Genomic DNA, 13,147 nt, shown 5'->3' with positions numbered 1-13,147 from the left:
TCTTCCGTAATAGGTCACGATAGTCATGTCACTTGTCACATCGGTCTAGCAATTGATGTAAACTTTTGGGAGGGGAAAAACACCTGACCTATCACAGCCGAGATTGCTAATTTGTCGCCTGAAATGATTCAGATGAAATTGGCTCCTCAGGCACAAGGCAGTAACCTGCTGTGCTGTGTGTTGGTGTGGAGTGGATTTGGCACCAGTGACTTTGCAGGAGCCATAGCATAGCCTATTCCCCTATCTCCTTGTGTGACACAGGCCTAGGCCATACCACACACTGTCACATGACTGTTGCAACAAACTTCAGTATGCATCCCAAATTGGTGCTTGGGTTTCTTTTTCAATGCAGTATCTGTTTCTGTTTTTTTCTTTTTACTTTGGGTGCTACTGGGATATAATGGCCCCTGTTGCTCTCTCTCTTTTTTTTCTCTCTCCCTCCCTCTGTCTCCATCAGTGTGGGTCAGTCCTAATCTACTCGGTGTGCAGGGGCTATCGGCTGTCTGCACTGATGCAGATGAGAGATTTGTTTTTTTCACCTGCGCCAGGCCCCGTTTGTTTCATCCTCTCGCACCAAACTAATCTGGGTTAGCTGGGGTGACGCAACGTGACGTCTGTCTCGGAGCTGCGGCTCTGAAAACCTGTCATCGAATGATGGGTCTGTCAGAAGAAGCAGCATCAGTCGCTCTAGTGGAATTTTACAAACTACTGCATTCCATAGATTCTACGCATTCACATGATCTGGCTATAGAAATAGATTTGAGTTGCTATCTGCAGTGTTGGCCTTGTTCATATGTTTTACAAAGCTGAATCTTACCAGAGCTGCCACCTCGTGTCTCCCACATCCGGTCTATGTGATGTTTCTGTGTCATATTCTGCGTTCATGTGTGCTTTTTATGCTTGAAGTGGGTCATCTTTGTATTTCATTCAAAAACGTCCAGTCTCCCTTGGGCAACATGCATGATAACGCTATTGCAGCATAGGCCTACTGCAGACCCACTGCTCTCCCTCCCCTCCCCTCCCAAACACACACACACACACACACACACACGCACACACATGCACACACACACACCAACACGCACACGCGCACACACATGCACACACACACACACACACACACACACACACACACACATGCACACACACATGCACACACACACGCGCACACACACACGCACACACACACACACACCAACACGCACACGCGCACACACACACCAACACACACACACACATGCACACATACACACACACACACACACACGTACGTGTGCAAATGGCTCCATTTATCTGGCCCTTGTGTGGTGAAAGGAAAAGAAGCCTCTTGTCTTATCTGCAGTAAGGTAATGAGTTAATTCACCCTCTTCAACTCGCCCTCCCCAATTACTTTCAGCTGCCTAGCATGTGTACTGCACTACGGCTTGATGAGAGAGGGACATGCACTGGAAACAAACAGGTTTCTTATTCCCCTTGTGCTTGTGAATTGAATTACGGCTAATGGCAGAAGCCTCTGCCTTACGTGACCATGTCATGGGGCAGCATCCAGTGTCAGACAGAAAATTGGATGTTTTATTCTCTATGTTGGCTGTTGCTTTGACTCAGTTTTTTTTTCTTTTTTTTTCCCTTCTCTTCTCGTCTGGCGCTTACTGTAGTGGAGGGATGAAGAGAAAATAAAAGGATATAGGGAGAGAGAGAAGAAGATTGTTTATTTCAATTGCATAGTTTGTGTCAATATGCTTTGGCAATGTGGTATGCAGTCGTGCCAATAAAGCCATTTGAATTTGAGACAGACAGACAGACAGACAGACAGGTCTCTGGCAGGATGATCCTGATCTTCTGTTTTCCAGCTTGAACAGTAGTGATGATGGAAGACATCAAATGAGATAGCGATAGATAGAGAGAGTGAGAGAGAGCGACAGGAAGGAGGGATTGAGCCTGGTCTTTGCAGATTAGTAGCGAACATCGTGATCGTCCTGTCAGTCATTACATCTGCAGAGGGGAGAATGTCGAGTCACCCACGCCAGCTGTAACTTTACATAATTCATCAGTTTGTCAGACAGTTGATCTGATGTTGACTGTTGATCCATCTGGCAATCAATTATTTAGCCTGGCCTGTGTGGCCATGAGTGACGCCTACGGCCTTTCTAGAAAGGAAAGGGGATCTCTCATTGGAACAGGTGAAAGCGCTGCCAGCTGCTTGTTTGCGGATGGAGTCAAGCTGCGTGTGACAGGCTCTCAGACTCACAACTCTCTTTTTCTTTCTCCTTCCCTCACTCCCTCTCTCTCTCTCTCTCTCTCTCTCGATGATCAATCTCTCTATCTCTCACTTGCCTTCTCGCTTTCCCTGTCTCCCAAGAGGGGAAGGAAGCAGTGATTTAATCTGATAATAGATTCTGACTTCATACTCCGCCCACCCCCCCTTTGCATTCCCCTTCTAACTCTTCCTCTGTCTCTCTCTCTCTCTCTCTCTGTCTCTCTCTCTCTCTCTCTCTCTCTCTCTCTCTCTCTCTCTCTTGTCTGACGCATGTCTGATACGACAAGGACAGGCTGGATTTGCACAGTTGGACGTATAGGAGCCCCTGGTCTCACTCAGCATAGCAGGTGCCCTGACAGGAAGCCCTAGGCTTTATCGTGAGGAGACTGACACGGGGTAGAAAGAAACTCCAAAGCCTTTGTACAGGGGGTGTAGGCCCCCTTTAGCCGTCATTCAATTAACAATGAGCTTGAAACGTGAGCCTGTTGAAAAAGTGCCCGATAGTTTCCTCTTCATGGGCCCCATGCTCCTTGTGTTAATTCTCTATGGTACTGTATTCTGCGTCAAGTCCCTAAGCACACACAAGTGTCTGATGCACTATGCGCCTATCTCAATTTCTACCCTGTGGTGAACATGTCGTCTCACTTTCATGTGAAGTCGTCCCGCAGCCAAACGCCCTTCCACGGTTCAGGGAAGTTGCTTATTGTGTAAACATTGTTTTCTCCCCCTATTTTGCATGCAAGCCAACTTTATCGTCCTAGCTATGTGTGTTTAGGCTTTGCGCTAGGCTGCTAATGCGCTAGCTGGTGTTTGCACTATGCCATAGTACCTGGGATCAGTGTTTACTGTAACCTGTAACAGAGAGCCTCCAGTCTGTGGTGTGACATCCAGCACTGCACAAACAAGGATGTGCCTCTGCAGCTCTAGTCCATTGTGTGTGTGTGTGTGTGTGTGTGTGTGGTCACTACCAAAACTCTTGATACTTCCTTCTTGTTCCCTCATTAGTATTCTTGCTACTAATGAGGGAACAAACATCTTTCTCGTTCTTGGTTATTCCCTATTTGTCTCTCTCTCTTTATCTCTCTCCCTCTCTTGTTCCCATTCTCTCTGTCTTTTTCTCTCTCTCTCCCTCTCCCTCTCTCTCACTGTGCGGTCCCACTCTCTCTCTCTTTGTCTTTCTCTCTCTTACTCTCCCTCTCTCCTTCCCTTCCTCTCTCTCCCTCCCTCCCTCTTTTTCCTTCTTCACCAGCAGCAGTCCAACAAAGTCTGACACCAGGCTTTGAGTTTTTGCCCACTTTGTTTTGCTGCAGTAAAGACGAAGCTCAGAGCGAATGAACCCCTACAGGACTGGCGGTGCTGATCCCCCTGAGCACAACCTGATGGAGCTCCCGTTGTGTCCTCAAGAAGAAAAGAAAAAGAAAGAAAAAAAAAACAGTTCTCTGCACAAAAAAGATAATGTCTGCAGTGTTTTAGATTTTTCGCTAATCCTTAGAGAGAGTCTGAGACGAGAAGAGAGAGATAGAGAGGGAAGGAAGGAGGAGAGGTAGAGGGGAAAGGGAGAGAAAGATGAATAGGAAGAGAACCTTAAAAAAAATAAAATAATCAATTGCTCGTCATTCCTGGAAAGTGTTGCAGTCTCTGCGAACCCTGGAGCCGGTGAAGCGAGACAGGCTGGCCCAGTGGAGGAGCCTGAGCCCAGAGGGACTCTCAGCAGAAAGATGCAGCCAGGCCAGCCGCAGGCCACACACACTGTGCAATGATCTCAATGCTCCGATGGATATTCAGAGAGTAGAGTAGCACTAACTACAGATCCAATTAGGTAACTAGGTTAAAGTACCATTTCGTTTCAAGGTTTTTTTTTCTGTTTGGAAAAACAATTGCGCCCAGAAACAAGTTAGGACCAGTGAACAGCACAGCAGAGAATGGTGGTTGTCACCTCCTTTCTTTTGGCAAAAGGTCTGTTGCAACTTGCATTTTTAACCCCAAAAAAGGGTTTGTGTTGTCGTGAGAAACGTTAGTCGATCTGCCCCCATGTTGTTGCCCTTCTTGGTTACAGTCTGATAAGATCACAGTTTGTTCATGGGTTTAGATTCTGGATTCGGTTTCTACTTGCTCTAAGAAGGTGAAAACAGGAGAAAATGCTCACTTCCCAATGCTAGCTGTGATTGTTGATTTTATTACCCTTGTATCAAGAGGTTTAATGAAGCATTCTGTACTTAATGGATGATGCAGCTAGAGGCAAATGGTCTGAATGTGTCTTCTCGGTCTACCAGATCGATCTATCTAATGCAAGCTTTTTTGTTTTGTGTGAGGAAATATAGTTTAACACTCTTGTCTGTTTTTGCAGGATATGAGAAAACAGAAGATGGATCTGAAAAAACATCTTTAGCTGACCAGGAGGATGCCCGACTAATTTACATCAGTCAGCCTCAGTTTACCAAATTCTGCAACAACCGAGTCAGGTAACAAAGGCTCCCATCATGAAAATGATTCTAATATTTGTTGTGTTCCTTATGTTTACTTACGTCTACTGTACTATCTGAATGTAGGATTCATGAACACGTTAGCACACTTAAACACATTCACCTCTCAGTGGTATTAACCTCTGACTAGAACACCGTATAGTATCAGTGGCGTTCTCCCGCATGACGTGCTCTGGGTGATCTGACTGAGTGTGTTTGTCTTAGGAAGTACAGCTGCCTCATTACCCTTTCCTCTCAATGATGATCATGCTGCTCTGTTCCTCTACATGTTTGTCTTCAATCTGAGGTCAAAGGTGGATTGTGTGTGTGTTTACTGTATGTATGTGAGTGTGTGTGTGTGTGTGTGTGTGTGTGTGTGTGTGTATCGATGTGTTTAGGGTCTCTCTCTCTCTCTCTCTCATCCTGTGCTTTGTGCCGTGGCTCCTACGCACCATAAGGCCTGTGTGTGTAAGGGGGGCTGCTGTGTGTGTGTGTGTGTGTGTGTGTGTGTGTTAGAGCAACGTACTGCATGTCATCTGGAGAGGCGAGCCACAGTCGCACTGCAGTACTTCACAGCTCTCTCTCCACCTGGACTTCTGCACACCGGCACAGGGGCTGGGGGGGGGGGGGGGGAGACCAGTTGGGAGCAGGAGAAAGAGGAGGCTCTTTTGATTCAAGTTTGAGTCATTTAATAAATGCAAACACAGAATCTATATCAGGTGACTATACAAACACAATACAACACAAAGAAGCTGATGAAAATACACACAAGACATCCTTTTATCCTCCGAGAGAGACAGAATGGATACAAAAAAGCAATGGTGAGCGATGTACAGATGCAGATGCAGAAAAGCAAAGTTAGGAAAAGAAGGTTGTGCAGAAGGAGAAGAGCAAGAGCATCAACACACGCCACACTTTTGCAGTGGGACAGAGGAGGCTGTGCCTGCTGATGCCAAGAACACACTGCAGCAGCTCAGATTGGCGCCAGGGCATTATGTGGAGCTCAGGGATGCTTAACCCCTTAACACAGTGTGGCTTTGTGTGTTCAGCAATGGCTGTGGTCGTTGGGTTGTGTGTGTCTGTGTTGTATTGTGTGTTTGTATCTGTGTTTCTGTGTGTGTGAGTGTGTGTGTGTTTGACCATGGCTATGGTGGTGGCAGTGTTGATTGGCGAGGTGTGCGTGTGTGTGTGTGTGTGTGTGTGTTTGACCATGGCTATGGTGGTGGCAGTGTTGATTGGCGAGGTGTGCGTGTGTGTGTGTGTGTGTGTGTGTTTGACCATGGCTATGGTGGTGGCAGTGTTGATTGGCGGGGTGTTTTCATGTGTTCGTGCGTGCATGTATTTGTGTTGCTGTGTATGGACATGACCAGTGAACACATGAACACTCCCTCACTGGGGCCAAGAAGAGGTTGCACTCTAAGCATCTTTAGAGACATCCACTCCCCTCCCCCCATCCTTCCCTCCAGCCCCCTCCATTCTCCTCCAGTGTCTGTTTTATGACGAGCTAGCACAGTAAGATTGCATGCTAAATAAGCCGGACAACAAGGATTCCCAGGGTGTAATTGGTCTGAAGGCTAATACCCTGAGATTAGGCCTGCAGAATGCTTTTACATACGGGAGCGCCAGCGACAGACAGACATCAGACAGACAGACAGACAGACAGACAGAGGGGATTTGTGAGGTCTGTTGCGCTAGCAGGGGAAAGGTATATTTAGGGATTTAATAGGGAAGACATTTCTTTCTTTCTTTCTTTCTTTCTTTCTTTCTCTTTCTTTCTTTCTTTCTCTTTCTTTCTCTCTCTCTTTTTCTTTCTCTCTCTCTCTCATATATATATATATACATAGACACACACACACACACACACACATGCACACACGCACGCAAGCAGATGTCTTAATCCAGCGTTAGGTATGACGATGTCACCCTAATTATCCTATTTTTCAGCCTGGAGGTGACATAACACAATGACACAATGGTGTTTAACGACTCACCTTTCTCTTTTTGCTAGCCTGCAGGGTGTTAGCTTCTCACAGGTGACTCATTAAGAAGGCCCCTGTTTCTCCACAAGACGCCTGAAGGTACAAGAAGACATGATATTTAAAAGCGCTTGAGTCAGAGGCTTCTCTTAAGGTACAGGAAGACATAATATTTAAAAGCTCTTGAGTCAGAGGCTTCTCTTAAGGTACAAGAAGACATGATATTTAAAAGCGCTTGAGTCAGAGGCTTCTCTGAGGTGCGGGGCACTAGGACATGTACTTTTTACGTGAGGGTCGGAGTATAAATATATTCAGCTTCGTTCAAGTAAATTTTATCTCGTTGTTTGGCTTTTAATTTAGCCTTTTCTCGTTGCCTCGGTTTCTGAGGTCAGCTGGGCATCCTCTGGCGTCACCACTGACATTTGCTCACGATCCTGAAACATGGAAATGAGCTTCCTCCTCAAAATGCCTTCTCTTTCTCTCCGTCCTCCTCCTCCTCTTTCTCCCCCACGTCCGTAGGCATAGTGCTCCGACGGCTAATTCCATCAGAACAGCTCTCAGCCGCCCAAAGAGGCTTAGGGCTGCCTCCGGCTCCATGTTTGTTCTTTCTTAAAGATCATCTTTAGCAACCTAGGTATAGTAACTAAAGTGCTCTAATCTGATTCAGCCTAATTAGGGAATGAATACGATTTAAAGCCACGTTGACTGCTCATGCAACTAATGTATGGTGAGTCAGGCCTTTTTATTCGTGGGTTTCTCTCCCCACGGGCTGACCCTGAAGGTCACAACAAGCCAGTTACTATTTCTATGTGCTGCAAACTAGGTAACCTTTTGTTGTTTTACTTTCTTGTTAAAGGTACAGTCCTTGATTCTGCCAAAAGGATATTTGAGCTCAACAGCCAATGACACCCCTCCTTTCTGTGCTCCTTAAGCATCATGTTGATTGGTTGGAGCAGTGTATGGCTCGGCCTGAGCCGCTTTGTATGTTTTTTGTTTTTTTTAAGCGCACACACTGAATGGACAGCTAGGAACGTGAGGGGAATTTCACTGTATTAGACGACAAGTGTAGTGGGGTACAATGAAGGACTGCAACCTTTAAGCATTCTAATCAAGCCCCAGAAGAAAAGGCCCCCAAAGAGCAAGCCTTTATCCCATCACCCGTGGGGTCTCCTCCTCTCCCCATCACCCCTGGGGTCTCCTCCTCTCCCCATCACCCCTGGGGTCTCCTCCTCTCCCCATCACCCCTGGGGTCTCCTCCTCTCCCCATCACCCCTGGGGTCTCCTCCTCTCCCCTGCTTGCTGTGTCAGCAGGACCGCCCTGCTGCTGCAGCGCTCCAGCGTCCGCCGTGGCTCCTCATTGCAGACGTCTGTCATGCGCCGGTGTGAGGGGTGACCTGTTTGTGTGTGTGTGTGTGTGTGTGTGTGTGTGTATTCGTGTGGTCAGCAAGGCCTGTCAAGACGTGTTGGCTGGGAATAAGAACGTGACACGGAGGATGGCCGGTCTGGACCTCAGTGCCCCAGTCCACCCCACGCTTGAGCAGAACTGACAGGGCAAGCTGTTATCCATTGCGTGTTCCCATCCAACGACCCCCCCACCACCACCACCACCACCACCACCAACACCTCCCACTCCAAAACCCACCACCCACTCAGAGTGCTGACCGGACTGCTTAAACATCCACATGAAAATTCAATTCACGATTCAAGGCTGGACACGCAACCATGCACATACACACACACACACACACACACACACACACACACACACACACACACACACACACACACACACACACAGTACATGCATACACACACATACACACACTCTGACTCCCACGTTCATGAATCCAAACACGTCCACATACACATGAAACATGGAGTCTGTTCTTCTTCTTCTCCTTGTCGTCTCTTTCTTTTTTCTTTGCCTGTTGTTCTCTCCCTCTCCCTTTCTCATCTCTCTGTTTTGATCTCGTCCTCATTCTCTCTCTCTCTCTCTTCCTTTCACACTCATAAAGAAGCACTAAACAAGCTCAGAGGCAGGTGCGCACTAAAAGAGAGTCTGTGCTGATCATCACCCCCCCCTCCCCTCCCTCCCCTCCCCACCTCAACCACTCCTGTGCTAATTGAAAGCTTTCACGTCAGAGTCTGTCAGCAGGCTGGACCCTGACAGTGGATTCAGTCTATTGATCAGCGCTAAGGTCTTCTCTAGGCTAAACGTGTAATAAAGCAGTGCTGGACAGGGCTGGACTTTTGCATAGCCAAAGCCATCAACACACTGATCACCACGGGGGGAAAAACTCTATCGAACTGCCGTCAAACCTAGCAGGCTATTAGCCAGTGTGTGAATGGATTGCTCGAGTCCAGGGAAGGTTGGTGCTGTAAAAAGAATACTTTTTTGGAGAGGACGGGAGCAGATAGTGGCTTGTCTGTAAATTAAGAAAACTTGTGGCGTTGTTTTTTGTTGTTGTTAACAATGGAATTTGAAGTGACATTTTCATGTTTTCCCCTCTACCAGTTGGGACTAACAATTCTGTTCTTTTATCGACTTTGTCAGAGGTTTGACAAGGGTTAGAGTTCACCGTTTCAGAGGAACTGTAAGGGACTGGGGCTTAGGCTGTGGTCACTGGCCTAATTCAGCATGGTTATGATTGGCTGCATTTTACAGCCTGTATGAGCTAAACGTTCAGTTGAAACCAGCCAGCAGTCAACCTTTGCCTCCAGAAACCCTTATCAACATTAATAAAACAAATGATTAGCTCAACACAACCAATGATGTGAGTCACCCTGTGCCTATTATGAACAGAAATGACTCCCTTATCCCTACACACTTAAGCTTAGAAGTCCCTTGGAAATACAGTCATCGGTGTCAAATTAAAAACTGATGTCGTGAAATAACAAGATGTTTGAGTGTTGTGCGCCTTAGTAATTAGAGCTGGGCTTTGGCATGTAGATTTTATCTCCATTTACCAGCTGAGCTGCAACAGGGCACTGAACAAGCGATTCCTCTGGCCAACTGAAACCATCCATCCATCCATCCATCCAATTTACTGGGTATCGCTTTACTGTATTGGTACAGTTGCATCATATCACAACATGTAGTACTCTGCATTTAGGTTTTGGCTGCAGTTATTCTGAAGAATTGAATTAGGACTCAAAAACTAAACTAAACGACTTGTTTACAAAACAAACAGCTGTCTCTCTGAATTCCAGACGTGGGTTTGGTTATGGGAGTGTGTGCTCTGCAGTGCTACTGCACTGTGGCCTGGTCTGCACACCCTGCCCTGGGGATGAACGATCAGCCAGGGCATCTGTGCAGAGGCTCCATCAGAGCTATCACCACCATTAGAGCCTCTGCGAAAAAACACCTCCTGTCTCTCTGTCACCGTCTGTCTCTCTCTCTTCCTTTCCCCTCTCTTTCTCTCTCTTTCCCTCTCTCTCCCCCTTTCCCTTTCCCTCTCTCTCTCGACCCCTCCCTCTCTCTCTCTTCCTCTCTCTTCCTCTCTCTCTCCCCCTCTCCCTCTCTCTTGAGCTATAATTGATGACATTGATAAAATCTTCTAGGGTAGGACCCAAACAGAGAAGACACAAACAGAGAAGAGACAGACAGTGATGCAGTAAGCAGATGTGATTACTTGACAGACACTGTTGAAAGGGAGAGGAAGCTATTGAAGATTAACAGAAGATGGGATGGGAACCTCCAGGCTAGGTCCCCTGTCAGGATGTGACTCTAGTCCTTTCATCAGGGTTACCCCGGCAACAGTGCCAAAGTCCTTTTACCTGCAGTGATCTAATTGCTATTCACTTCTGGGGACCTGTGCTGACGTGACCTCACCCAACCTACCCCACCCCACCCTTATGTGACAGAGCGTCAGTGTCCAGGCACTGTAAAACAGATCCAGACATCAAACATCAACACAGAGTGAAGCACGACTGGCTTTTTCCAATCTCTCTCCCCGGCGCATTTCTGTGCTTTGATGAGGGGCAGCAGCTCTCTCTCTCTCTCTCTGTTATCAGCAGGGGATCTGAGAGGATGTGCTGTATCAATGGAGCAGCCGGATAATGAATGAAGCCGCATCGCTTTCATGGGGTTGCGCGTGCCTATCACTGCAACCACGTCCACACCCACACTCACACCCACGCCTGCACCAACCCGCACTTGCTTCACTCCTCAGCTCTCTGATCGTCCTCCTTCTGAAACGGGCTCTCTCGATCTTTAAAGTCTGTGTTGGGATGTTAATGTTGATGTGTTGCAGGCAGTGCAGCCTCCGATGACTCTTCCCATGCTCTGTCCAAGGGCGGGGTGATTAACTGAAAATGGACTGTTACCATCATTTCTAACCTATGACCGACAAAAAAATGTGTTGTCGTGTCACTGATGCTTATTGTCATAAATGGGTTTGTTAAAGTGGTATTGCAGAACCTCCCAGTAAACCACAATTTTTTTCACCCAGCCAGACAGTATCTCCCTCATCAGAGCAACATTGGACAGTAACCCTCCCGTCTAGCATTTCCATCAAACTTGAATTACTCTAAATTCAACATCCAGCAGTCACGTACAGCCAGCCGTCCTCTTCACCAAAATAACGTTCAGAGCTCAACATCCATCTCCGTTCATGCGGGCACTGGTCTTGTGATGCCATCAGTGTGGGCATCGTCTCATCTTTAGCCTAGCAGTGACTGAAGGCATGGCATGCTGGCTAGGATTAGTCCGGTAAACTGAGAGTAAACAAGCGCTGCCCGGAAGTGGCAGCTCAGACCAAAGAGACTGTGCACCTCATCTACTAATGTGGACCTCAATCAGAGAAGGAGAGAGAGGTGGAGGGATAGAGAGAATGAAAGAGAGGAGGAAGGAAAAAGAGAGAGACTTAAACTAAAGAGAGGGAGAGACGAGGGTGACGTGAAAGAGAGAGGTGGGGATGGAGAGAGAACGAGAGAGAGGAGGAAAGAAATAATGAAAGAAGGAGAGGGTGAAAGAAAGAGAGAGAGACTTAAACTAAAGAGAGGGAGAGACGAGGGTGACGTGAAAGAGAGAGGTGGGGATGGAGAGAGAACGAGAGAGAGGAGGAAAGAAATAATGAAAGAAGGAGAGAGACTTAAACTAAAGAGAGGGAGAGGCGAGGGTGGCGTGGGCCCAGAGGCCTGTGCCAGGCGCGGGCCTCATAGCTCACGTCCACCAGCTTAACAGCCCTACTGCCAGTGCTCTATCTCGCCCTAATTATGCTTTATGGACATGAGCTCCGCTCCAGCGCCATCCATCACCCCAGGCACCCCCCCTCACCTGCCAGCCCTGTCCAAGGCTACCTGAGCTGGGGAGGCAGGGCTGTGGTGTGTGGGTGGGCGTGGGTGGTGGATCGGTGGGTGGTTATTTTGCTGATGGAACCTGGAAGTGCACGACTGTGTGTGTGTGTGTGTGTGTGTGTGTGTGTGTGTGTGTGTGTGTGTGTGTGTGTGTGTGTGTGTGTGTGTGTGTGTGTGTAGGGTTGTTTGTGTTTTGGAGCATGTGACCATCTGTTGCTGAGCCCACACAATGTCTTGCACTGGGAAGATTATGAAGCGACCATGCCAGGAGGAAAGAGGAAAGATGGCAAAGGGGAAATGCCAAATCTGTTGGGTCATTGCTGTTGATGTTTCTTATCCAGGCTATTTCTATACATTCAATGTTTCAATACCCTGCAGTATTAGTATGGCTAGTTGAACGAAATTAAACAGTGTCTGCTATATGCTCAAAAGTATGATGTCACAAATAAATATATAGTTATATAAACTATTTTTTTTGTATTTAGCCTCCTGCATTTAATTCAGGGAGGAATGTCTTGCCATTTATTAGTAGGTGATGTACTTGTAGACTAGTATAAAATATTGTCATAAATGTTATAAATGTTAATCTATTCTTGACTAACAAATGCCTTTGTTTTGTCTTCCTTTCCCCTGTCTGTCCTCCCCTCGTTTCCCCTCTTCTCTTTTGCAGCACTGCGAAGTACAATGTCCTCACCTTTCTGCCACGCTTCCTCTACTCTCAGTTCAGAAGAGCTGCCAACTCATTCTTTCTTTTCATCGCACTCCTACAGGTAACGACAGGTCTATGAGACTTTGTGTGTGTGTGTGTGTGTGTGTGTGTGTGTGTGTGTGTGTGTGTGTGTGTGTGTGTGTGTGTGTGTGTGTGTGTGTGTGTGTGTGTGTGTGTGTGTGTGTGTGTGTGTGAGAGAGAGAAAGAGAAAGAGAGTGTTTTTGAGACTGTGTGCATTTGTGTATGTGTGTGTGCGAGAGATGGAGAGGGACAGAGAGGGAAAGGTAGAGAGAGAGAGAGAGAGAGAGAGAGAGTGAGTGTTTTTGAGACTGTGTGTGCATTTGTGTATGTGTGTGTGCGAGAGATGGAGGGAGGGAGGGAGGGAGAGAGAGAGAGAGAGAGAGAGAGAGAGAGAGATCAAGAAAGCAGAGCGAGTGCATTATAT

At 47.2% G+C, this 13,147-nt stretch overlaps 1 protein-coding gene across 10 annotated transcripts in view; it reads left to right on the top strand.

Annotated features, from left to right (window-relative positions):
* Positions 1-13,147, top strand: part of atp8a1 (ATPase phospholipid transporting 8A1) — a 137,013-nt gene that overhangs the window by 16,969 nt on the left and 106,897 nt on the right. For 9 of the 10 annotated variants that reach the window (XM_012833919.3, XM_031587284.2, XM_031587287.1 and 6 more), the window contains exons 2-3: positions 4,605-4,719; positions 12,664-12,763. In XM_012833919.3, coding sequence (XP_012689373.1) covers positions 4,605-4,719; positions 12,664-12,763 — 215 coding nt within the window. Of the gene's footprint in view, positions 1-4,164; positions 4,214-4,604; positions 4,720-12,663; positions 12,764-13,147 lie in introns of those variants that run through there. The other variant, XM_031587286.2, reaches the window with a different exon arrangement.

Source organism: Clupea harengus, chromosome 20, assembly GCF_900700415.2.
Source record: "Clupea harengus chromosome 20, Ch_v2.0.2, whole genome shotgun sequence".
Classification (NCBI taxonomy): Eukaryota; Metazoa; Chordata; class Actinopteri; order Clupeiformes; family Clupeidae; genus Clupea; species Clupea harengus.
The sequence above is the reverse complement of the archived record's forward strand: the minus strand, read 5'-3'. Positions and strand labels throughout refer to the sequence as shown.